The 27,622-nt window shown below is 38.9% G+C and overlaps 2 protein-coding genes across 2 annotated transcripts in view; both read left to right on the top strand.

Moving 5' to 3' along the window:
• LOC132786116 (neurotrimin) overlaps positions 1–27,622 on the top strand; it is a 63,190-nt gene that overhangs the window by 24,581 nt on the left and 10,987 nt on the right. Inside the window, exon 3 of the mRNA XM_060792539.1 lies at positions 26,137–26,301. Coding sequence (XP_060648522.1) covers positions 26,137–26,301 — 165 coding nt within the window. The remainder of the gene's footprint in view (positions 1–26,136; positions 26,302–27,622) is intronic.
• On the top strand, positions 1,285–2,427 carry LOC132785048 (elongation of very long chain fatty acids protein 7). Its single transcript, XM_060791011.1, has 2 exons — positions 1,285–1,781; positions 1,839–2,427. Exons 1-2 carry the CDS (start codon positions 1,383–1,385, stop codon positions 2,271–2,273), a joined length of 834 nt encoding a protein of 277 aa, XP_060646994.1. The 5' UTR covers positions 1,285–1,382; the 3' UTR covers positions 2,274–2,427.

The raw sequence follows: 27,622 nt of genomic DNA, 5'->3' as shown, positions 1-27,622 counted from the left end.
CCGCAGCTAACATTGATTGGCCATTGAGAAGTTGCCAAGTTGTGTAGTTGAACGTGTTTTTTAAGTGAATGGAATAAACACAGTATGATTATCTGGAAGGTAATGGAATTGACTTGATATATTTATGTATGCCACTTAAATAAATGTGAATAGATTTCGAAATATCTTTAAAGTTTTTAATAATTAGCAAGAGTTTTATTACTATTAATATAATATTTTATTGAAATACCATTCCTTATTGCAATGATATGATATACATGAATTTTATATAATATTACAAAATATAGTGTGAATTTTTCTGTAATTATCAAAAATGTCTTTGAAATTAATATTATGACTTTTATTGAACTTCACGTATTTCTAAAGATATTTAAGTATAGTATATTAGCTAAATTTTTTCAAGAATTTATAAGTATTTCGCATGCATCATAAAGAAATTTTATTTTGTTAAGTAATTTTGCCAAGTTTAATCATAATTATGACAATTAAAATTGTACACTTTTTATGCAGTTGAAAAATGTTTTTAGACAATTTTCGATTAATTATTTAATTTTTTAGGGATGAGCAAAAAGATTTATTTCATTTTCTAAAATTGCCAAGTATAGACTGTTATAGAAAATATAATAAATATAAACTATTTAATACGAGTAATTGCCAAGAATTTTTCAACAGTCAGCTATATAAATAAATTTCAATATTTTAACGCGTCTCAAAATTATAATGAAATTTCTAAGAAGCTATTTATGTTTATGAAAAATATAAATTAATGTGCCATAAATATTTTGATAAAAATAATTTGATTCATTAACCTTTTGCCGTCTTAAGATGTCAGTAAAAATTCTTAGAATCTATTTATGAATTGAAAAATGCAACCAAATGTGTCAAAGATATTTTAATACAATAATTTGGTTTATCTACTTTTTAAGTGACTTAATTCCCCGAACAATAGTGAAAGTCAATTTCACATTGTAGCCATATTCTGCTTTCAGGCACTGTGCGTTGTTACATAGTAGCAAATTCGAATTATGAATGTTTGCGATTGACAAAATTGTTTGATTGCTAATTAGCAACGGACAGGTGAATGCCACCGTGAGTTTCCATGCACGCAGATACAGCACATATAAGTTGTATATGTATTCCAACCGGTAGACACTTTGCATAGGTCGATTGAGGGGTGAATGTAATTTAGTGAATCTCATTTAGCGGTCATTACCATACTACGTATTGGCTGAGCTTGGCCGCCTGCTTTGTAGACTTGCGCACGTGGCCTTGTAATTTCCGATCAGAATACTACCGGCCATCGCGGCGTGCAAATCGTTGAGGAAAATCTCCCCGCAGAAAAGTGAAGTGAATCGCGAAGGAATAATCTGTGATCCTGTGAAATGCCGCCCAACGTAGTCGCTTACATTTACGGCTTGGTGCGAGATCTTTACGATCAGCACAAGGATCCGCGTGTATCGCATTATCCGCTCATTGGCAATTTGTGGAGTGTGATGGCCATCATTGGCGTCTATTTGGCCTTTGTGCTGCATTTTGGCCCCAAATGGATGGAGCATCGACGTCCCTTTGAGCTGAAATTCGTGATGCAGCTATACAATGTGATACAAGTGGTGGCCAACACGGTTGTCTTCATCTACGGCATGTGCTACACGATATTCAATCCTGGCTACAGTTTCCTCTGTCAGCCTGTCGAACACGAGAACACAACGCCGCAGATGATGCGCTTGATCTATGCTTCTTATGGCTACTATATGCTCAAGTATCTCGATCTACTCGACACGGTCAGTTAGTGAATGGGATTGCATTGCTCAACTGTTTTAAATAATCCTACTTCGCAGGTGTTTATTGTGCTGCGCAAGAAGAACTCGCAGGTGAGCTTCTTGCATGTCTATCATCACGCTGGCATGATATTTGGCGTGTCCATCTTTATGACCTTCCTGGCGGGTTCACATTGCTCCATGCTGGGATTGGTGAATCTTCTGGTGCATGCTGTGATGTATGCCTATTACTTTGCCTCCTCACATGGCGCCGTTAAGCATTTACTCTGGTGGAAACGACACATTACAAAGCTGCAACTGCTTCAATTTGGCTACCTTACACTTCACTTTCTGCTGGTTCTCTTACGCAATCCGTGTAATTTCCCCGTCTTTATTGCGTTCATAGGTTTTAGCCAAAATATCTTCATGTTTGCCATGTTCTTTGACTTCTACTACAAGACTTATATGCGAAAGGCGCGCAAAGGCGAAGCAAATACAAAGTCTGCACTCAGTTGAGTCGCCCGCCGAGAGCTGAGTGGAAAATTAAGTTCTAAGTTCACATTACAATACACATACATATAAGCAATTATGCAAATAGTGAGATCGATTCCCTTTGATTTGTTTACCTAATATGAATAAACATTTTAGACTGACTCCATACGGCCCGCAATGACGTGATCAATTTCAATTTGCCCAAAAAAAAACTTAATTTAATTTCCCCATCGTTCCCTGACGTAAGTTAAAGTTATCTTCCTCTATGCGATGCGATGCGATGCGATGCGATTGGGGGAAATCGAGTTACGACAATGTTGTGAAAGGACTCCCTATAATATCGATAAAGTCAGCTTCGCTTTAAGCCCGGGGCAATCTCCCCGTCTCTCCTTTATTTGGGGTAGGGTAGAAAACTCGTTCTTAACCCATTTGCCTGCCAACTCGCCACACGCGCATTTTATTTAATTTTCATATTTCACTTGCTCGACAAAGCAAAATAAAACCAGACTCTCTGCTGTTCTCTGTTCTGCTCTGCTCATCTTGTGGCAGCCACACACACACACATACACTCACCCACGCAACACACATTTACCACAAAATTTTTCTTAACTTCATTTCAATTGGGTCATTCGACTGTGCAAAGAGAGGGAGAGACGTGAAGAGGAAAGAGAAGAGAAAGGAGGCGGAAAAGACATCAAAGTTTCTATGAAATTTCGGGTTGAAGCATTCAGCATGCCACATGCCACATGCCACTCGCGGTGGCATCAAAGAAATAGACGCATGTGTAGATATTAAAGTTCGATAAAGGAAATGTAAGGAGACTTTTCTGACTTTTAACCATGACCTTTTTCTGATGGGAGGAGGAGAGACTGCAAATTAGGCTTATTAAATAACTTGCCACAATCTTGACCTATTAGGCGTCAGTCGATAATTTGTTCATGGACGAATTTTAAATATATATAGCATATATATAATCGAATACATATGTGTTTTTGGTCTACTTGTTTGTATGCTTGTGCAATGCCGATGTTCAAGTTGTGCCTTGTGTTTGTTCGTGCGTTTGCCAAATACATTAAAACTTTTCTAATAATAAAGTTCTACAGCCGAAGCGAAGCGTAAATATTGAGAACGGAAGCACCAAAGATATACAAGTACATACAAAATATCTATAGATATGCATCTATTATATACATACGTATTTTTGTATATTTTGTACATTGTTGCCAGCATCTTCTTATCGACAACTACTTTAATACATACATATAACAGCCCCAAGGATTCAATTCACTGAATTTGCTGTGTTTTTTCTTGTTTACAATTCATATTAAATGTGTTGAAAACCGAAACAACAGCTAAAAGAAAAAAGCACTTGTCACACATGGCGTATGCTTAATACTTGCTGAAGATAAATGACGCCGCTCAGCAAACTGTTTGTGAAAACTTTAATTGAGTGGCAGTCTAACAACAGATCGAGGTCAAATCGAATAGACTTCGAAAAAGATTTCAACTTTGTGTTTATATCTTTACGATTATGTCAATGCGTTGTTAAATTGTCTGCGAAAATAATGCTAGATAGTTGTTGCTGAATAAATATTCAAAGTGGAATTAAGTTCAAAGAAAAGTGCAGTTGAATTTACTTGAGTGGTTGAGCATGTGTTTTGCAATTGTAATTTAATCACAGAGTTTCTTTTGTGCAACAATAAATTCAACTTGTGATGTTTTGTATGCATTGCCAAAGATGAATTTGCGGTTTATTGTGTTTCCTCACTCTTCTGGTAATTTCGTTAATTTGTAAGTACACAAAATTGTAATTAAGTGCAATTTGAAATCAGTGACAAGCCACGCATGTACAACAGTAGCTAAATAATTTACAAATAAATCAAAGTAATTAACTCCGCCCTCGGGGGGTGAATGCGACATGCAACAGGTCAAGGGGGTCGCATAAAACCGTGGCGACTGTGACACGCACATGCCACAGAATTAATGTTGAAACTTATCTTTGTACAATAATTGGCACAGGCACGAAATGGCCCAGCGAAAGGCAAAACCTTCAATAGCTGCTCGTCTGCTCTGACCTCAAAACAAAAAAAAAAGAAGCCCAATTCAATCCCATTAATATTGCACACACACACCCATTGACACACACTCACACACTCTAGCTAGTGAAGGACTGGGCATTAATAATGCACCAGTAACTAATGCACTGATAATACTGAAACCAATTGACGCCATAGCAAATAGCTGGACCTCGCGGCGTATACGCAACGTGTGCTCAACGACTTTGTGTTTGACTTTGACAAAGTTGCAGACCTGCCAACTTGTGCGCACTTATTAGTTGCGCATTTTGAACAGGACTTCCTCTTTCTCCCCTCTCTGTTGCTGTTTGCCACAAGTTGTGACCATACTTTCGACTGGAGTCTCAAGTATTCCATACTTCATTGAACTTTGAACAAGCAACCGCACATCCTGCTGTTGCTTCTGCTTGGACTCCTGCTGCTGTTGCTTATTTTTCTTTTTCGTATTCTGCATTGCTGGACAAAGTTTTTAAAGCACACACACACGCACACACACACACACACACACAGAGAGAGCAACGCACACCTCCATCATAAATCAATACAGTTCAATTTTTGTGCGTCGTTGGCTTCCACTCGACTGAAGTGCTCCTCGAATGTAACTAACTCCAAAGGCAAAATTCAATTGCCTGCAGAAGGACTTCCGACTTTTCTTATAGTCAGCATATCGCTGGCAACAAAAATTTATAAAAATACAGCCGCAGGCACCACACAGCAAAAAAAAAGAGAAGAACTTTGCAATCATTTCAATCGCCAACCACATTTGGGGTCACTTATCAAAAGCGATAATTTCCTAGAAGCATTTAATGCGGCGACTAAGTAAGTAAGAAGACTTGGTTTTTTTTTTTTACGAGTCAATGAAATGGAAACCCCAAAGCGCAAAAATTTATACTTATGTATGTACTTAAGAGTCGTATAGTGCGAAATAATATTGCTGCTGCATCTGAGATTATGAACTGTGAATTATGCTGTTCATTATATCACGTAGCTGTTGCGAGATTTTCAACGAGTGTCCCCCCTTCCCCCTCCACCGCACACACTAACTATATACTATAATCGAGTTGGCATCGCTCTCTCTCGCTCGTTTTGTGGCAGGGACACAAAAACACTTTAGCTTTGCGCTGCCAAATGGCTGGCAGGAACGAGGCGGGCAAATAAAATAAATGCTAAAATAATATGCTTTATTGTACCAGTAATGGCAACGTTGCCATGAATTTTATTTGCTTTTATTTTTGCTCTTTATTTTTATTAGCCAAACACAAGGAGACATGCCTGCCAGACAGACACCGTGATAGAGAGAGGTCGACGGTGTGTGTAACAGATAGAGAAAGAGAGAATGAGAATGAGAGAAAGTCGTAGTCACATTCTAGATAGTAGGCCAAAAGGTGTTATGCTGCCAACTGGATTAATAGCGTTAGCACTTTCGCTTGCCAAAAGTGACAACGTGTCCATTCTCGACTTGTAAATATTTTAATAGTCTTTGAGAGTGGGAAACGTAAGGGAGCGCAACCGAATGCTGCTGTTTATTGGAGCCACTGAATTTGTTGTCGTCGCGCATGACAAATGCCACAGCCATAATAAAACACAATGGGAATTTGGCAAACCAAATAAAATGTAAATACTGTGTACAAATATTTTGCCAGTGCAACGGCAACAATAATAAATTTTGTTGCAACGGCAGCTGGCAAGTTTTATTTTTTTCGAGGGTGCAGCAAGTTTAGTTAAAATGTCAATGTGCTCGGCGCGTTGCAAAGTGCGCACAAAGAGCGATTCAAAGTTGCCGCATGCCCGCGCACAGCAGCAATGCAGCAATGCAGCAAGCATAAACATAACTCCCAGCATCCTGCCTGTCTGCCACACACCGACACAACCAGTTGACCACACCCACAACAACAACAACAACAACAACAACAACAACAACAGCAACTGGGAGAGCCTGAGAGCAGTTGCTGCTAATAACTTAGTTTTCTCCCATTCCATTTATTGTTGTTGCTGTTGTTGTTTGCCACGCGACTGGGGCAAGTTCAAAACTTTGCAACCTTCCCGTCCAAGAGTTATGCACATTTTTCGGTTTATTTGCTGCTTCGCCAACTACACGGACTTTTGCATGCACTCCACGTAGCCAAAAATATATAGTAAACCAAAAAAACTCAAACAACAACAGAAGCAGCAACAGCAACAGCAAATTGAGGCCAAGAATATATATTTGTGTGTGTGCCCGGGAAAAGTTAATGCTTTTAATTAAAGCATAGTTTTCTGGCCCCCCAAAAAACGTACGAGTGGCACGGCCTATAACGACTCGACTGTGAGTTCAAGTTCAGCCGATCCTTGAGCCTCAGCAAGTGTCAGCTCATACATTAAGTGGCAACTGGCAAGTGGAAGAAGGACTTCAAAAACCCTTCATTTTCCCTTCTTTTTTTGCTGTACATAATTTACTTTTTCAATAATTCACACGCCCGCGCGTAAATTTTGACCAAAAACATGGCAGAGAAATTAAAAATACAGAACGAAACAGACCGTAGAAAATGGAAATGCTGAAGGAGACGAAGCTGTTAACTGAAGAAGAAGGAGACTGAGAGAGAAAGCCCGAAAAAAGGATTGCTCTGACAGGCTTACTAATTGCTTTGTTTTACTCGTGACTCTAATTAAAAAATTTACTTTACGACTTTGCCACGCCAGTGTCGCCGTCTCAGACGGAGACGGAGACGCGAATCGCGAGTCTCGCTTGTAATGACAACCGGAAGACAAGCGAAATAACAACAGACAAACAACGGAACGTGCCGAGTTACTCAGTAAATGTTATTTGTTGAAAAATCTCTGGCTAGTTTGCAAGGCAACAACAGCCAACTAAAATATGAAAAGCCCAAATAATCATACCCCAAAATGAGCAGGAATATTGCCAACTTCAGGCAGCAGCAGCATCAGCTGTTCCTCCTTATCAGCATCGCAGATCGTTGAATCTAGTTGGCAAAAAATCTGGTTGCCTCGCCAATTAAAAAAGGGGAAAAGGTTAAACAATTTGTGCATCGTTTGCGAGGAGCTGATGACGATTATCAAAGCACAACTCGGGATCAGTTTAGCACAACCCTAGCTGACCCACAACTAAATTAAAATGCTCTAAAAAAAAGGGAAAAATGCAAATTGTGCGAGAATTGCTTTTTGTAATTAAATTAGCCTCTCATTCAAGGCGCAACAGAAAACCGAAAAAAAATGTGTTCACCTAAGCGGGAAAATCCATAAACTTGGTAAATTGCCTAAATAAATCGAGCTGTGATTTGAGCAGACAAATGAGTTGTTGCTTGATTTTGGTCATGTCTTTTGGGTTAGCTTAGATTTCTCATTTAATTAAAGACTCAGAAAGTGTTATCAGATTACAGATAAGTGAAGGATATTAAAAAAGCTTGAAGCATAAACATAAACCTGTTGCTAAACTTAACCTGACATTCGGATAAAAAAGAAAGCCAACACCGGGTTTCGAATATCTCAAAGTCATGCAATATTGTAATGGACATATGTCTGCAATTCACCATGTTAAAGCAGAATTACAACGAGGAGAAAGGAGAAGGGAGAAAGAGTCGTTACAATTCTCGCATCTCTGTCACACACAATTATCAGTTTTGGCTTGACGTTGGCATCGAGAAACCCCAAAGAGCTAATTTATCTCTAGAGCTGACGGCAAACGAACGAGAGAACGATTAAACTTTTCTTTTTCTTTGTTTTTTTTTTCTGGTGTATTCCGCTGCAAACAAATCTACAGAAGTTTAGTGGGTGGTGATAACAGGATATGGACGAGACAGAAGGCGCATTTCGGAAGAAGAAAAAAGGAGTCTGTGTGAGCAGAGAAAAGAGAATCAGAACAAGAAAAAGTCCAAGTAAAAATTCTGCAATTTCAAGCTGTGCACACACTCTCGAGAAATCAGGCAAACGTTTCGAGTATTCGAGAGTATTTCAGTTCGATTAGTTTGCCACTCGATTTAGGGAGATGGCGACGGTCCTTGCTCAGGCCGTGGTCAGCATTTGTCTGATTGCTGAAAGTGGAAAGTTTAGTTGGGCTCGATGACTATATTTATCGCTGTGTGTGTGTGTGTGTGCGAGTGTGTGTTTAGTTGTGGTCCAGGTGCATTGGCCGCTCGTCTGGGTCAGTGTTTACCTTTCGTTTACCTTGTTTCTCTGCACAAATTGGAAAAGTTTCACACGGAGGCACGGCCACAGAATCCATTTTGCCATCGTCGTTGTATTTATATTAATTTTGTACTCAAGTAATCGAATTTCCTGAACAGGTTACATTCATTTCCCATTAATCAGCACACACACACACACACACACACACACACACACACTGAGTCAGTGCATGGGAATGCTTTTAAAAGGCATTAATTATACTCAGCCTAAGCGCATGTTATGTGTCCTTTATGAAGAATATTATTTTTAATGCTCAATGTAATCATCCCGAAGGACACATTGGATTTGCATATTAAATACACTTTTGACAATGATTTTTTTGCAAGTCTCTTCTTGCCTCATGTGGTGGCACCCCTGGGAGGCAATTTCAATTTGTTTTGCCCTAAATAGATGGCAGCTGCACCACGAATTTAGTATACACTTTAAAGACCATCTTAAAGATACAATGAGAACGTATGTGGAGAAAAAGCAGAGCATGAATAAGTAAGGTACAAACTGAAATTGGCAAGAAAATTTGGTTGAGTCTTCCAATTTAGCTGAAATTCATTTACTTATTGACATACTTGAATTTTCAGTTTGCGGTTCCTGATAAACAGTGCTTTGCAGACTCCCCCTGAAAAGTCACCCGCCACTGTGTTTGCTTTTGCCAGAAAAATCAAAGCTTAAGTGTGGCAAACATCGCTTCAGTTGCCAAATTGTCGCACCCCTGGGACATGATGGCGGTGGCGGTGATGGTGACGGTGGCGGTGGCTGTCAAGGCAGTGCTTTCATTATCAGCACGAGGGTAACGCAGTCGTCAACGTCTTCAGATAACTGCCTTCGTTCCCTCCCACCCCCGACAAATGCGACAATGCCCAAGCAAATTGAGATGCTCTGAGATGGCTGAGGCAGGGAGAGTTATACCTTAGGAAGTCGGATAGACCCCAGTTGGCTTCAGGAATGTTTTGCAGCATGGACCACAAAAACGGGTGACATGCCGCAGTCGTAGACAAAAGGCCTGAGATAAATTACGAGCAGAGCAGCACAACAATAGACACACAAGGCGTCGTGCATTGAAGGACTCTAGTGCAAGAAGATAAAGTTCGAGTTGTCTTCGTTCGAGAAACAATTCGTTGCGTTAATGCGTGAAAGGAAATAATGGAAACTGCCTTGGCACGCGCTGCCAAGGTGGAACAGATTGAGATAATACCAGAATTTGTCGCGCTGTGCGAGAGAGATTTCATCTCAGACCGAGATACGCAAAGCCGGAAGTCTGCTCCCAAGATGGAAGACAATGTTGTCTTCTCTGTCATTTTTGGGGGCCCAACTTGACACTGACAGCTTAAAGCAAGTCAACAGCGACAATAGGCTGACATGATAGCCCAATGGGGAGAGACTTTGTTGCTCGGTTATAAGCCACACGATAAGTAAGGTCAACCCAGAGGCAAGAGAGAGAAAAGTCTGCTTTGCATACTAAACTATAAAGTTTCGACGCGTGTGTGTGATGAGAGCTGAGAGGCATTGATTTAAGCTCTTTTAATTGCAGACACGCAGCAAATGAGTCTGGCTTCGCATTTTCACTAAGAAAAGCCAGCCAGACGTTATCAGTATAGCGAGGGGCGAGGGGCAAAAGGGGCACTTGAACGTGCCTTTTAATATGCAACGCATAAATTTGAATATATTTGTTGGCGTTGTTTAGCTTTCGTCGGGGACCGACGCAAAATTATAGCGGCTTATGTTTCAATTAAGCAATTCTTGCACATCAGGTGCGTTTTATGTGCGCCAGACGACGGCCAAAAACTGAGAGCATTAGCAGAGACTTAGGCGGGAAGAGCAAAAGAGGAAGAGGGGAGGAGGGAGACAGCTGGCCGGCGACAGCAAATGACAAGCAAAAGTACAAGGAGGCGACGCGACGTTAAGCTTTTTAATGTACAACTTTTTTTTTTTTGGTGTCATCAGACACAGTTGTGGCAGCTGTTGCAAGCAGACAATTTGAGGCAATAGCAAAATGTCGCTTACTGGACTTATTGTGTACGCAATATTTAAAATGAAAAGTGTCCAAAATTAAAATATAAAAATGAAGAAAAATTGAATTTCACTGGCATTGCAATCGCTCAGCGTCTAAGCTTTCAGCAGATTGCTCTTTGCAGCTCTGGCAATCTTTTCGGTTTCGGTTTGAATTTGTTGAAGTTGCCTCAAGTGGTGCGGCAGATGTTGCCATGTTGCCATCGATGGCTGACAGCTTTCGGTAGCAGCATCAAGCGCAAACAATGAAAGGAAAACAACCGAAAAAAGCAAAAAGAAAACACAGAAAATAGAATGAAGTCAGGCAGGCAGGCAACAAAAAAACACCCACAGAATGAGAGAAAGAGAGAAAAAGAAATGCGAAAGCAAAACATATGAGCAAAAGACTACTTAATGAATAGGGTCTAGGGTTAATATTTGCCTGGCATTCTTTCCAGCCAATTCTCATTTTTTCTCTTTCGCTTGAGTTGTGTGTGTGTGTGCATGTGTCTCCTTTCTCTTTTGCTGTTTATTGTTGGGCAACAGAAAAAATATTGAAGTTTCTTGTTAGACACAAGATACACAACACACACAGCAAGTCGAGTGAGGACACTCATTCAGCCATTCATTCCATCAGTCAGTCAGTCAGTCAGTCAGGCTGAGGTTGACAAACAAAGTGGCTTCTGTTTTTTACAGCCAGTCGAGCGAAGGGGGCTGGCAAAGCAAACAATTTGCAGGCACTGTAACTGCTGGCCACGAAACACGCCCCAGGGTTTAACTTCAAAGTGCAGCTTTTGGGATAGAACGCGATTATGTGGGAGTGAGAGTTGGAGTTGGAGGGCTTAATAATAATGAGGAATCTTTTAGCAATCGGGCAATGTTAATGCAATTTATTACAAGCAACATAAATCACACATCATATCATCATGAGAGAAGGGATGTTAGACTGAGACAGAGACAGAGGGAGGGAGAGAGAGAGAGACAGCTCTAATGACGTCTTCCATTTTTGCCCATCAGGTGGATGGATAAACAAAAAGAAAAGTCAAGCAAAAACAGTCGAAAGATACGAAATACAAAAGTTACTCGTAATAGCAAAAATACTGTCAACACTCAGCAACAGCAGCAGCAGAGCAACATGCCACATTCATTGGCCATATCGCTCTTTGAATATAGATAGCAGATATATCCCAAAAAGTCCAGTTGGAAAAACTCACTTGTTTCCTTTTTTCTGGTTCAGTCTTCAGCTGTCTGCTGCCAGCTTGTAGACCCATTGTTTGTTGATTTGTGTCTATTGTTATGTCTTGTTGTTGCCAGTCTTGTTTTCTATTTTCTGTTTTTTCTACTCTTGTCTCAGATCGAATAACACTGCGAGCTTCATTTGCTGCAGAGAAAGAGAGAGTGATGGGGCAAAGTGAGCAAACGCATTTTCATTTTCATTTTCATTCTCTTGTTATGTACTTCGACACATTTCAGCAACAACACAATTTGACTTTCAAAGGCGTGTCAAAACTGAAATGATCTCAGCCTTGAATCGTTAAAGGAAAAGGAAGTTCAACCAGATCGAGCAAATACATAATTTCCTTATGCATTAAGTTTGTAGATCAAAGCGCGCTAAATTCTTGGCATTGTTGTCATACGCCACAAATAATTTGATAAACCCAAAATTGCCTGCGTCAGGCACAACTGCGAATATTAGCTGCCTGTGGTCGCTGTGGCTCTTTTTGAAGCAACTCCTTGCTTCGCCTTGCCTCATGCCACCTAAGCTACTTAACTTGGCAGCAAACTCAAACGCGTAGGCTTCGCTTATACTACATATATTTAGTCTAACATAATAATGTAATAATCGTAACGCTCCTTTACATAATCGTTGTTTGTGACATGAGCTTTAAATGTACGCAGCAACAATGTGCCCCTTGCCGCTTACCCCTTGCCACCCAGCCACGTGCCACGAGGCCGCACCCAAAAAAGTGGACGTCAAGTTGTGTGCCCCGCTGCTCTGCTCTACAGTTTTATTAATCGACGCGTGTCACTTATTAGCCGCAGGATTTTTCATATGCAATACACGCACACATATACATACATATGTATACTATATACCCTTGTACTTTGTATGTCGGAGGGAGTTGGGGAAGATTTAACCCTTTGATGGCCCTTAACAAGAGGCACCATTTGGCGCTTTGATAAATGGCGCACACACATTGAACGAGCTCAAAGTTGCAAATAGTCCAGCAACAACAAAAAAAAAAAAATTAGTTGGCAATCGCGATGAGAAATCAGCCTATGGCGTATATACAAACAACAACAACAACGACGATGGCGACAACAACGAACAATACATTATAGTAATTTTTTTCTTTTTCAAATTAAACGTGCATGTTTAGTGCATATATTTTATACAAATGGGGAACGACAGCAGCGACAGAGAAAGGTTCAACTATAATTATGATGAATACGCGTTGAACCCAAGGCAAGGACAGTCCTGCAAAAAGTATTTGCCTAGACTAACAAATGCTCTGAAAATAATATACAAAATTCAGTTTAAAATATAGATTATTAAATATGTAAAATGTAGTTTAAATCAAATGCATTTCAATACACAACAATCAAATGCTACACTCAAATGGTATGCGTAATCGATATCTAATTAAATAATAATGCTTTAGTACATTTTTAAATAAGTAGAATAATATTAAATGGCTAATGGGGAATAATATATTTCAATTTCTGCTTTGATTTGCATAATTAATAGCATTATTTGTGTGACAATAAACCCAAAGTGCCTCGCCCTCTCTCTCTCTCTCTCTTTTTCACATGTTTATTTTCTTTGTGAAGCGGAAAAGCTCAAAGGTCGCCTCCGGCTAAGTGGCAATTAATTAATTATACATAGGTTTTTTTTACTAATTCGCTTCACCTACTATTTTCTATTGTATACATACATTTTTTTGCCACACACTTAATTAAATTTATTAAAAACTTTGTTTGAAATCGGGGCAAATGCAAACACAGCTCAGCTTATTGGAAATTATTTATTTATGGGCGTGCCTTTGCTTGTTATTTGTTGGAATGCGTTTTGGGCGGTTGCAATAAATTATTGTACAAAAACTTCACAAGTTGTCGCAGTCGAAGACTGCAGCTAATTAAAACAACAATTAATTTGTACAGATTTCTCTGTCGATGACAGACTTTAAAATGTAAATTGCCAGCAATAAATGAATATTAATCGAAAGTTTTGCCTCAAAATTTGGCTTCACTTTCGCCAACAAATTGGAAGAGGGAAAACCCTCAGGCAGATGAGCTCAGCTCATCAGCAGCAGCAGCAGCAGCAGAAGCAGCAGAGAAAAGCAATTATATTACTGGTCTGGCCATGACCACAAAATTAAGGTCTTTAAAGTTGATTAAAGCCACAGCTTGTAGGCAGCATTAAGCCAGGGCCGAAAAAGCTTAAGTGAAAATCAATAATATTTATTACACTTGAGTTGAAAGTACAACACCAGCGGACCAGCTGACAAACCAGCTGACTGCTTCTCGCTAATGCCAGCTCAAAAGGGGGAAGAGAGAGAAGTGAGTGAATGGAGAGATTGCAGTTTGTCTGCTCTATATATGTATTTACTCGTCTGGAAGAAGAAGCAGCACACTCTTGCAGCCATTTGGCATAGTTTTGAATTTCATTTGCTACAACTCGAGTTGAATTAAAAGCAAACTGCAGACAGACTGATATAGATACTATATATACATATATATATATAGGATACCTTGAGGAAGCTGAGTCTGTTGCATTTTTGGTTTGTTTCTTTTTTCGGTTCGTTGTGTAAGTTTATGTAAGGGAATCAGATTGAATGTCTGGCCAAGTGACTTAGTTGTCAGTTGCTCTTCTCCAATGGCGCGCTCGCTTCCTTCCTCTCTACTTATGTGCACACACAACATGCTTCCGTTTCCGGTGCAGACAACATTTTGCTTGGCCTGGACTTTGCCAGTCGCCAACCTAAGTTTACACACTTCCGTTGCACATTACATGCAACGTGTGTGTGTGTGTGTGAGTATTGCAACAGAATATATGTGTATGTGTGTTCTAGTTTTTATTCTGTATGTTTTGCTTTTCCGAATATCAATTCAATTGGCGCACTTTTCCCGATCTGCTTGCGGCTTTAAATTGAAATAATTTGAGTGAGATTTATCTGGGTTAGAGAAAATGGCCAAAACAATTCGTATACATATATCTGCTGTCTCTGATGGGCATTAACCACAGTTTTGCTGCTGCTTAAATATGCTTCAGGGTCCTCTGCCTATGGCTATTAAGTGTGTCAGAAACAAATCGAGCAGCAAACCACAGCAGAATCCTTGACCAGGACACAAAAACACAAACACACACACACACGCATACTAGTGCAGATGCTGCCTGTCAAGTGATTATCTTTAAAAATTGAACAAAGTTAAGCGCTGCACACACACACAGAAGAGAAGAGAAGCATCCCTAGGAAGAGTGCTCTTAAATGGGCTGCAACCACTTCAGTTTAATTTATACGTTGCAGTAAATAAGGTTCCACAATGCATCTGCATCCTTCTTTCCCTCTTTTTATCCCCTCTCTCACTCTCTCTCTCTCTCTCTTTCTCTGTCTGTGTCTGGGAAAAAGTGTTGTTCAATTTGTTTTGCTTTGTAGTGTGTGTGCTCGGCACTTTTGCATGGCATTTAAACAATCTAAGCACTCGTTGCTTCTCCAACAAATTGATATTTACTGCCGCCTAATGGCCAACTCTCCCCCTCTCTAATCCCATCGCTCGTTTGTGCTCGTAAACGGTCAAAAGTTGCCATCAAAGCCATCTCTAATTTTGTAGATTTTCAAACACACAAATCGCAGTCTTCGGCTAGTTTTTTAAACCACACTCATTAAATCATGTGCCACAGCTGTGTGTTAAGTAAACACATTCCGAGCAAACGAACCACAAATTATTCTGTAAAATTCGTTACAAATACAAAAAAAAAGGGAAATGCAACTAGCCACAACTTTAAACAGCGGGAGAGGGAGAGCGAAAGAGACCGATAGACAAACACAACAAAATAAATAAGTAAAAGCGAGTGACCTGCATTTGTTAGCTAAAAGTTGGCCAAAGGCAAGCGACAGCAAGTGAGAGAGAGAGATAGAGAGAAGAGAGAGAAAGAGTGATGGAAAAGCGAAACCCACTCAAACACGACGTTTGTTTGCCGAACCACATGTCCTCGGTGATTAAATGCTCGTAATTATCCGCTCTGCAAAGACTATTCCAACACGACAATCGCAAAATCGGGGCCATTTTAGTAAGGACAATTATAGTCCATCAACTGGTTACATATCAAATGACCAAGCACAGCCATTTCTCATTAAAAATTAGACAAACATCGCTTCAAATAATAATACCATAAACACACGACAATGTAATCCAGGCGATATAACTAGCACATGCATTTTTTATGAACTCAACAAAGAAAATAGCTTAAGAGAAATGTTTGACCTGCAAATTCGACTGCGATCCAGTTCTCTTAAATCAATCAAACGCAAGCAATGCAAATAAGATTTAAACTGAATTGCAAAGACATTCTTAAAATAAATGTGCAGCTTTAAGTATGCAAAATACATTCATAACTTACTCTCTTCGCTTTATCCAGTAACAACTGACATAGGAGTATTATTTATACCGCAATTTTTGCACATTAGACACTAAACAAGCATGTATTAATTTTGTATATCTCTTTCGATCGCGCTCTTAAAATTGCACTATCACAAATGCTAGCTGCTTATTGACTTACTCGCTCACTCACATGCCGGAAACTGCTGGCGAATGGAAGGAAGAAAGGAAGATGAAAAAATTAAATTAACGGACATTTCTCGCTTTTTTGCTTTGCGTTTCACATTAAAATTGTAGTGCTTGCACACGGAAAAAATTGCATAAACTTGTGTTAACTAAATGTGCATACATTGTAGCTGCATGTGTGTGTAGCTTACTTATGCTTTTTGTATACTTTTCTCTCTTTTGCTGGCAGCAAAGTTGCCACTTTCTGTCAAGTATTTGAGGTTATGTTGTCTGTTGCAAAATTGTTGCTATTTAACCGCGCTTTTTATACCCGCTCTGCCTCACTTTGTTGCATGCTAGGCTCAGTCTTAGGGGCGCTATAAATGTAAGACAGAGATCGATAGTTTGTCGTTGCCTTTGATCCTTCTGCATGCATTTATCTTTACTACAAAGACAGAGAAATTATTGCGACATCTTATTGACAAATAGAATACAAAAACAAATGCTAAAGAGCAATAGTGGTATAAGTTAAGTCAATATGGAACTCTTTGCTGGCAATAAATTGTTGTTGTCAACGAAATAGATGAATTCGAGTGTTTGCTTAAGAGAGACAAAAGAATAGTATGTAGCAGCAACTTTTATTTGTACTTATTTTATTTTGTTTCTCGCAATTTAATTAATGAAATTGTATCTACTTTGTGAAAATATGCGCTGACTATTTGTAGAGGGAATTCAAGTGAATAATCTATTTTTATCAAGTACAACGAAAATGGCGATTCATGAAATTTTAAATAAGTATTTTGAAGTCAAGAAAAACCGAAACGAAACAAATAAAAGCGAATTGAATTTGTACATGGCTCGAACAACAGCTACAGCAGCAACAGCAGGACACAAAGTCAGTTCAAGGAGCAAGGAGCGGAAATACATAATAGGAGAAAAGAAGAGAGAGAGAGAGGGAGAGAGCGAGTCAGTGGCAAAGGCGAAATCGAGCGAAGTAACTAACCAACAGGAACTGGACATGCGGCGCGGAAATGTCTTGTATAAAATGTGGTACAAATGTTTTAGCAACAGCCAAGACGAGAAATGTGAAAAGTTCAAAGACGACGATGGCTACAACGGATGCTGGCAGCAAAGGCAATGGCAACAGCAACGGCAACGGCAAAAGAAAAAGCGGAAAATTGAATGCCCGCTGTCGGTCGGTTGTGTCCAGCGATGCCAGGCCAGGATGATGGCCATTATACTTTATGCAAATGCTGTGGCAGCTTTAACAACCCGAGGCATGCGTCCGGCCAGCATCAGCAGCAGCAGAGCACAACACCAACAACAACAACAGCAACGAGCACAACCTACCATATAGTACACCCTGCATTTTAATTTAATTAATTTAAATTCTTAATGCGATATCTTGCGCCTTCCGCATTGCCTCTAACTATGTGGCCACGCCCCCCATCAAAGCCACTCTGCCCCATTCGCAAAGCCATCCAATGGAATACACCCATGTAGCAACTACAGTAGACACTCACTAATTAGAACCACTTCGTTTTTAATTTCGAAAATGTAAACAAAATTATAATTTCACACAAATACAATTAAGGTAATGGAAAAGAAAACATCTCGAAGACCTATTTGTAATTTTTCTTTAAAACAAAGTTTCTACACAAAAAATAGGAAATTGACTTTATTTTTCTTAAAAAAAAGTGATTTCTACTAAGCAAATAATAATATAAAGTTTAGTTTCTTATTTTCCTTCTGTGTAAAACATAAAGAATTATATCAACTTTTCAAAGTTACAATTTTTTAAATTGTTTTATTCTTAACAAATGAGAACTTAAGGAAACTTACTCAAAATTCTTAAGTTTCATATTTCTACTTTATTTATACATTCTCGTGCTTTTTGAATTTCTTAACTATAGATTCTTAAATTCCAATTTATGAACTTCTACTGTACAACATAAGCATAAGTACAAGTGGCTATATATTTAAAACGATTTTTTTTTTCGCTGGCGCTGCAATTGTTTAATGTTGCGTAAACACAATTCTTAGGCGTGGAAAATTAATAGCCACAGTCGAGGGAGCAACTCAAGTGTCGGCCGGCATCGTTAGAGGAATTTTCCAAGCAATTAAAGTTGGAATTTTCGAGTCTGTTAAAGGTACATTTGGAAATTAGCAATACTACATATTGTATCGACATAATGTTCTTCAGGTTGTTGAGGCAAAACTATAGACTCTGTAAACAAATACTGTCAATAGAAACCACACACAAACACATACTTATATACCATATATTTTTTATGTGCATCCATAACTTTGATTTACGACCAGGAGCATTCGAAGCCGGATGGGCCTTGGGGAAAGTGCTTAGCTGGTGAAAATATCTAATGGCAATGGTCGAAAAAAATTCAAGCTAAAAGCCAAGGCAAATTTGCTTCCCTTGCTCCATTACTTCGTTAGAACTTGTCATAATTCTTTCGAAATTTTCATAACATAAACTTAACTGGATGTAGTAGGCACATTAGATGCCAAACGCTTGCTTTTTATTGCTTTTCTCGATGAAAAACAGATCCCCCAGTCAGCAAGTGGGCAAGAGGTTTAATATAAAGTAACGCAAGAAGTGAAAAATGACGGCATTCACGTTTTACATTGCTATCGATAGTACTATCGATTACTTTGTATACTAATCGTTTAACAAATGAAAAAGTTAAGCATATATCTTTTAGTTTTTATTAAGGAATGTTTATTGAACAACAATTTTTGTGAAAAGTTACGCCTTTCACTTTTTACATACTATCGATAGTACTATCGATTAGTTTGCATACTAGTCGATCATCAAGTGAAGACTATGACAATATAACTTTTCGTTTTTATCACTTGATGTTTATTAAGCAGCAATGTTTTGTATAACAAAATATTATATTACAACAAAAGAATACTGCGATAATTTTATCGATATTTTTAATACTATCGAAAACCAAATTTAAGCACTGTTAAAAAACTGTTATATATTATTACAAAACGCCTCTGATAGATATTTTCATTTAGTATTTTAAGTTTACATAAAATATCTTAATTGTAAATAAGTTTACTATTGATGTTTTTACTATTGACAATTTCCATATTAATTCCCCTGCCGTTGCCTTAACTATCGACTGCTTTGCATCGCTATTCACCTGACTGTTGCAGCCGAAACACTTTGCCTGGCAAAAAAGCTGCCACTAACTCAAAGTGCATCATTTCATTTCCATATCACGCATACGTCAAGTGGCCCAGCACACACACACACACATACATACACCCACTTGCACACACACTCATGCAAGTAAACGTAAACGTAAATCAAACGTGGATCAGTTCGAGATGCAAATGAAGAAACTGTCAATGCCAGGATCCATCCACCTTGAGTAGAATTCAGCCGCAGCCCCAACAACCGGATGCACAGGAAGCGCTGCCAAAGTGCAGCGTAAACGAAAAACGTAGAGCGTAGGTGCAAAAAAAAAAAAAGCAAATACAAATGGGAAAAACAAGTCAAGAGAGCAAATGGCGGGAGGCGGGAAAGCGTGGAAAAGCATTTCGCTTGCGGATTTATTTGGAATTTCGCAAAAATTTAATGCGCTGGGCGGATGGGTAAATAATGTTATGCAAATGATATGTGCATAAAAGTCAAACAGATGCCGTGCCACGCTCGTTCCTCGCCCAACGCCCACGCCCACGCCTAACATTGAACTGACTGCAGAACAGAACAGAGCAGAGGAGAGCACAAAAGGCAACCGAAAATGACTGACAGCTTTCACATGTGAAACCAGTTAGAAAGATGAATAGATTGACTATCGACAAGCGAAAACGTTTGACAGGTTCACGCCCCAAGTTGCAAGAGCAGCACCATCGACAACAACGGTGGAGAAAGTAAAGGAGCAGCAATCGTAGAGCTACCAGCATCCTATTTGCATATGTTGGGTGTCAAATGGTTGTCCTCCTTCTGCTCCTCTTTGGGTGTGTGTGTTTGGAAGTGATGTGTGTTGCACTGCTAGTACCCAAAATTGCAGCGAAATTGTGTCCCAGACTCCACTAAACTCTCAACGCTGAACTCTCGACTCTCAACTGAACTCAACTCTCAGGCAGTGTCGGAAGTGCGCTTTTGCCAGCAGCTGCAGCAGCTGAAAGCGGATTTTGATAAATGCTCTGAAGCCAAAGTCCATTGAGTCAGACAGAGGGCATCATCTTCTGCCAACTGACAACTGCAGACATCCGCCCATCCTTTCTATTGCAGCATGACTTTCAACTCCCTCTTCTTCATTTCACTGCGTCAGCTACTCCAGTAAATTACTCAATAAAATTAACAAAAGCAAACAGCGAGCATGAAGACGACGATTTTGACGATCCTGACAGCTCGAGTTGCTTCACTGATGGAGTCAATTAGTCATAGAGTTACCGAGTTATCGAATAGCTATATTAGACACACATTTGTATTGAGGTACATTTATTCATATGCTTAGTTTAACTCTAACATATTGAACAAGCTACTTTCATAGCGTTTGAGACAGTGACTAAGACTTTTTCAATTGACTTCACATTTTTTGTAGATATAATATAAAAATAATAATATTAAATTATTTCTAAAATCAAAAACTTAGTTTTTTAATATCTTTAATGTTTTATTCACACTTAATTTAAAAAAAATAACATTTTAAATCAATACTTAATCTAAAGTTCTTTACAAATATCTTTTTATTATAATAAAATGTTGATAAACATAAACTATCTTCAACTAAACGTTTTACCACAATCATTTTTCCTCTTTTACCTTTAAGTTATTTTCTCGTAGTACATAAAATAAGGAGCATAACAAAAAGAAAAACATAAAACGAGGAAATATTAAGTATACGCTCCCCCAACTTTGACGCCTTCCCTTGAGATATTTGCGACTAAGTTTCCAGATGTTTATCATACCCTTTTCTATTGAAGTGCTGGCTGCAGGGTATGAGCCAAAAACGCCAGCAACCGAATGCATTCGAGGTGGCTGAGCGTAAATAAGTAATTTGCATACTTTAAATATGCATCCGTAAAATAACAGAAAATGCAATATGTTCAGGTGTGAGTGTGTGTGTGTGTGTGTGTGGGATGTGTTCACCTGATGTTCGTGTTGCCTGGTGTTTGAGGCAATTTAGCTCGCGGCTCTCGTCGCTCGTCGTTCGTCTGTCGACTGTCGTCGGTCGACGTTCTACGTTCCATATGCATGAAAATCTCAACTAACAAGCAAACAGTTTGCCAAGAAGGAAATGAATATTTCTTTGTTGTTTTTGTTTTCACTCTATCTCACTCGCTTATTTTGCTCTTCTTCTCAATTTTCTCTGACGTTTTTCTTTTCGCTTCTATTTTCTTTTTTTTGTTGTTGTTGCACAATTCTTTGCATAATTTAGAATGCAGCGAAATGCAAAAAACCAGCCACGAAGCCAGCGAATAAAGGTAGTAGAAGAAAACTTGCAAAGATGCTGATCACAAACATGCCAATATACCTCCAGTATATAGACCATATGTCGGTAAAGTTTTAATGAAACAAACTGTGGCTTACAGGTGTATATATGTATATAGTATAGGGAGTATAGAGTGTATATATTGCTCTGGGCATCGCCCAATGCTCCAGATGGCAGGGCGTGTTCTGGCGTGTAAAATCAACCGCAAAACCATGGCAAAAGTTTTCGACGCCAACAGCGGAAATGAGAAAAGCTACCAATAACAAAGAGAAAGCGTGTTATTTTGTATCTTCTCCCGTTACGCTGTTCGCTATTCGCTGTTGCGTGCACTAAAAATGATGAAGCAAATTCAATAGAGTGCTACAAATATACATATGTATACTAAACACACACACACTGACAATATCGAGCACATATGCTGTAGATCTGTGTGGAATGACAGTTAAATCTCGGCAACTGCAAGCGCAAAAATAATTGCAAATCGAATTTCAGCGAGAAACAACGAGAACGAAAGAGACAGAGAGTGGGAAACCATCGTCAATGCGGCCGCAGAAGGCGAAACTCCAAGTGTGTGTTTGGATGTGCCAGATGTTGCATGCAGCATGCTTGAAACATTTGCAAAACAATTTTAAAAAGCTTCAAATCTCATGCAGCGCAAAGACTGCACGGCAACTGCGGTTAGCTTGCAACTCGACTCAACTCATTGAAAAATGGAAATAGACACGAAAATGGAGAAGGTTGTCGAGGTGGCCTGATGGAAAGAGTGGGAGTAAGAGGGGGGTGCAAAGCAAATGGATGCGTTTTGTTGACCACGCCCACACATAACAAAGGCCCTTAACAAAGTACACCAATGCGTTTTATTTACAAAAAGCACATCCCCAGACCGCAGTTTCCAGCATTACCTTGTAGCTGGAGCAAGAGAAGCTCGCGTCGAGTATTTATGCAACCATGTTGCCTACTGCCTGATGACACTTCACTGCAGCCCCCCTTTCCCACAGTTCCCCCTTCTCATGCTCTTCACATGTGTGTGTTTTTGAGATAAATTATTCAAGCAACAACTGCGCTTTTTAAAATCGACTTTATTGTGTGGTGGCGCTGGCGACAGCATTTGCGGTAAGCAGACGAGTGCAAAAGCTGCAACAACCACACTTCGAGTGTGTGTGAGTGTGTGTGTGCATAGTCTCTTCGTGCGCGTGTGTATGTGTGTGTGTGTGTGACACACTTTCCAGACATACAAAAACATTGCAGCTCATTTTTCAACACAATTTACGCGAACAGTAAAAACGGTGGAAATGATGAACGCCAGGCAAGGGAAGGCAGCACAATGTGAAGTGAGCTGAACTCAACTGAAGTGAAGTGTGCAGTGGTGGAATGGGATATAGAGAGGCGGAGTGGAGTGGAGTGAGGTGTTTGCGGAAACGGCGAAAGTTTTAAGAGCACAACTAAGAAGGCTTCAATCGAGTGTAGACCACGACTAAAAGATATGCTTTAGCTGAAGTTAAAAATAGCCATAGAAAAGATCATTTATCTTTTTAAGTTTATTACAGGGATAATTTTATTTGTAAAATACCAATTTTAGGCCATCAAAGGTAAATTCGCTCTTAAAAGGAGGAGAATTTGTTTTGCTTATTAATATTTTTGTGCTACTTTCACACAAATGTAGAAAAGTGTTAGCCAAAAGCAGAGGAAGCTTTCACTATATTATATTTTTCTGTAGTTTACCTTTAATACCAACTTATGCTAACTCATATTGAAAGTTGAAAAGAGTGAGAGCAATGTCTTAAATTTCCGGTTTCGTCTCATTTTGTACAATTTTTGTAGCATACTTTTAGGAACTTCATGTAGTTCTAAGAAAATTTGAAATTAAATTCGACTTTCTAAGGTTTTGCTTCACTACAAAGTGCAAAAGGGTTAAATAAAATTATTGAGTAAAAAACTATATTTTTAAGCTACATAATATTTTTAGTATGTTTATTGTAATAGTAATTATAATAAAGTTCAAGCCATGTATTATTTTCCTGTAGTATATTAAGTATATGAAATAGATTGCAAACATATAATGTTGATAATCGCAATAAATTGACAATACAAAAAAAATATTGTGCAATTATATGAAATGTGCAATTAAAATAAAAGTTAGCATTATTATTGGGTTTATTATTATATTAATTTATGTAATTAGCCTAGTTGGTTGGGCAATAAAAGTGCAGTAATCAACCTTAGATGTACTTCAATACTTTTCAAAAAAATTTAACAAATTTATAATATATTGTTTCACAACTTCTGATGACCTAAAAGTAACATTTTTTATTTTCTATATTGCATATTAATTCTCACTTTCTGGTACAAAAAGTACAATAGTGCTTCTTCTGTGTTTCTTATACCCAACTGCAATCCGAAAAGTATTACAGGGTATAAGCAGCACACGCGACTAGCGTCTTAGTTGGTCTGTAGTATTAATTTAAGTGCATTTAAAGTTCGCCGCACTTTAAAAGTATGCAGCAGCATTATCTTCAAGCATGAATGCGTGAGATTTGCGCAGCAACAACAACAACAATGACTCCGAGTAAGTGGAAATTGTGGGGGAAGAAGAATAATCGGATGGGGGAGTTGAATTTGTTGTCAGCACGAGGAAAAATTCGAGTTGCTGGCGTTGTTGCTTATGCATTTCATGAATGCAATTTAAGGCCGACTGCATATTTCACCATTAAAAACTATGACCAAGGCTCCTTCCAACCACCTCCCCTTCCAACAAAGCCTCGACGTATGCCGTTTTGGGTCGCTTGAGTCGAATGTCCGTTTTATATATGTTGGCCAAAAAGGGTTTGCGAAGGGAAGAGGGAGAAAGAGAGAGAGAGATTTTTGCATAAAATGCATATGCAAAATTTTACGGGCCAGTCCAGAGAAATGACGTGCACATTGCGACGGCTGCAAAACAAGGAAATATTTATATATGGGGGCAGACTGTGGACAGTTTTGTCCGAGTGCCACAAAAGAATTTAAAGCCACCTGCTGTGACTTGCTGCACAGCATGGCACTTATTACACAGTCTAAGGCTCAGCAGGGATAAGAGAACTACTGCACAGAACAATTTTCACTTTGAGTGCAAGACTAAACTTCAATTTTCCACAACTCTGCAGTTTCCTCACTCAAATTTAAAGACATGTGTAGGTGACAAAAAAGGCAACCTGAGGCCAAGAAAACTTGCCACTGACCGAGCGGATGTTTTGTGTCTTGTCTTGGCCATAAAACGTTGACCCGCAAGTGTTTTCGAAGAATGCAAGCAAGCTGGTTTTAAAAGACAACCACCTGACAGCATTTTCTAAAACGCTGGGCGTGTGTTTAGTCAGCTTTTGGGCGTGGCTGCCAAAATGTTTCAGGCTGTGCGTCTGGGCGTCATAAAAACTCGCAAGTGAAAAAAAAGTAAAAAAACATGTGCTCGACTTTCAGATACCACAAGATTGCTAAGCAATCTTTCAAATACATCGACTGATGTACATATGTATAATAAATATAAAAATATGTTTTATTTGGTATATTGAAAAAGCAATGAAAATATACCACAAAGTACAAAATAAACCAGACTTTTAACCAAAGGAAGATATCATAATTATTAAAATATAACGAACTTAAACAAACAATATAAAATATACCACGACATGCTCAGTATACCATATATTACAAAAACCAAAAATACTCAATATACCAAAGATTCTATTTGGTATATTAATACACTACTACATTTAAAATATACCAGATTGCAAACAAAATGCAATTCCTGTCGACACAAATTTATAATACCCTTCTATCCTATGGATAGCGGGTATAAAAAACTGCAGTTTAAGATTTTGTGGCAAGTTGCAGCGACAGCAGAAAATATTGCCTGCTCTTTGGGGCAGCTTTCACGGCCAAGATGCGGCGCCATCGCAAATGCATTGTAATCAAATTTGTTACGCTCCACGCTCTGCTTCAAAGTGTTGGTCTCGGTCTTGGTCTCAGTCTTGGTCTCGGTCTTGGTCTTGGACCCTCTTAAAATGTCATGGAAATTGGCTTTAAGATGTTGCTTGTTGGCAGGGCAAAACGATGCCCCAGGGAGGCAAAAGTGCGTCCACACGTTTTCCCACACACAGACACACACACACATACACACACGCAGAGAGAGTCAAGGACTCGTTGCTATCGATAACCGATACTACCTACAAACATTTATGAGTGCCTTGGGAGCCGTGTGCAGGGAGCATAAAAGTGAAGAACACCGTGCTATATTTTTATGCTAATTGAAAGCCATTCGAATGGAAACAAATTTCAGCTTGAAGTAACACTTGATGTGCCTGCCCGATAAGCTTGCTTTAAACGTGGCCAAAACTCACACAATTCTCATTTTTGTTTTCTTCTTCTCCTCTCTTTTTGCAGGTAGCAACACTCGCTCGCTGAGCAATGGGGCACAGTCTTTGGCTGCCTCGTCTTCATCATCATCGTCGATGACGGCGCCGCAGCCACGTTTCCTTTCGCGTGGCAACACCTATCGCTCTGTGGTTGGCGACACTCTGGTGCTGCCCTGTCAGGTGGAGCATCTCGGTGAGTAAACAACAAATTCCATATGTGTAGTAAATACGGCTTTAGTTTTTGGCGTGGTGTGTTTAACAGGCGCATAATTAATAGACGCAATATTAATATTTGCATACGCAAATTCGATCACAAAATCATCAAGCAAATCCAACAATTTATTGATTAGCAACAGCAGGCAGCCTGACTGGCAGGCAAAAATATTATGCAAAAGAGAGAAATGCAAATATGTTTTAGGTGAAATGTCTATTCAAATAAATTTTATAAACAGTGTGAAGAGCAGCCAAACAAAGCCCCAACAACAACATCGAATATCGAACATCGACATCGACATCAGCTTCCGCATTGGCAATGCAAAAATCCAACAGCTGTCAGCAGCTTGACGTTCGATTTTGCCACGTGCCAAGCTAACCAGAATATATTTATCAAATGACATTTATAAATTTTGCCCAACACAAATATACATTTATATGCACACACACACATATACACACACAGTAGCTGTAAATCAAATTCAATGATTAACGCCATTTGAAGGCGTTTTTGTGTCGATGGCGTGGAAGAGGAGGAGGAGGGGCGGAAAAACAAACTGATGTTGCAAAACTCTCGCATCTGTTTGCTGCTCTATAAAATATTTTAAATTCAAATTCGAAATTGTGTGAATATTTCTAGCATTTGCTCATACAGAATTTATTGCAATTGCAATTTTTGCGTTGCTGATTTTCATGCATTAATGCAGCTGTGACTCAGACAGAGACAGAAAGAGTAGAGCTTAGAAACAATACAATAATAAATAAAATAGTCTCTGTGTGAATGATTGGGCAGCTTTGCACGTGCTCAAAGCTTTAATTATTATTTCAAATACTGAAGTTTCGAGTCAACAGCAAAATTGCGTATACGTCGTGTTGGATTAGTCACGAAACAATCCATTTAAAAGTTGCAAGAACGTAAACAGTTCTTAAGTAATTAACTTAAAAATAAACATAATTTTGAATTTGCATAATCGAGCAGTGCATAAATCATTCGAGTTGAAAATTTCAACACAGCTTTAAAGTGACCCAATTTAAAAGGACACTGCAGCAAAAGTTGGAAAGAGTTTTAATTGCAGCTGCTGTTGACATGCCAATAAATAAAATGCAATTAACAGTTCACAGCTAAATGAAAATAAATTGAACATTGACGACAATACGGCGAAAATGCGTTGAAGCTGCGTCTGCGACTATATCGACTGTTGATTGTCGACTGTTGTCAGTTGACTGTTTGTCCTGGCTTTAAAGCATAAACAAAAAACATTGACCGAATTTGTTAAGTTCCCATTATGAAATTATATTAA

The sequence above is a fragment of the Drosophila nasuta genome, chromosome 2R, assembly GCF_023558535.2.
Source record: "Drosophila nasuta strain 15112-1781.00 chromosome 2R, ASM2355853v1, whole genome shotgun sequence".
NCBI lineage: Eukaryota > Metazoa > Arthropoda > Insecta > Diptera > Drosophilidae > Drosophila > Drosophila nasuta.
Note: the sequence above shows the minus strand (reverse complement) of the source record. Positions and strands in the feature narration are given on the sequence as shown.

What these genes read in the sequence shown, in the direction of transcription:
- LOC132785048 (XM_060791011.1), top strand. Translation starts at nt 1,383, where the DNA reads ATGCCGCCCAACGTAGTCGCTTACATTTACGGCTTGGTGCGAGATCTT. An exon ending in ATCTCGATCTACTCGACACG is followed by an intron (nt 1,782 to 1,838) that starts GTCAGTTAGTGA and finishes CCTACTTCGCAG; the next exon opens with GTGTTTATTGTGCTGCGCAA.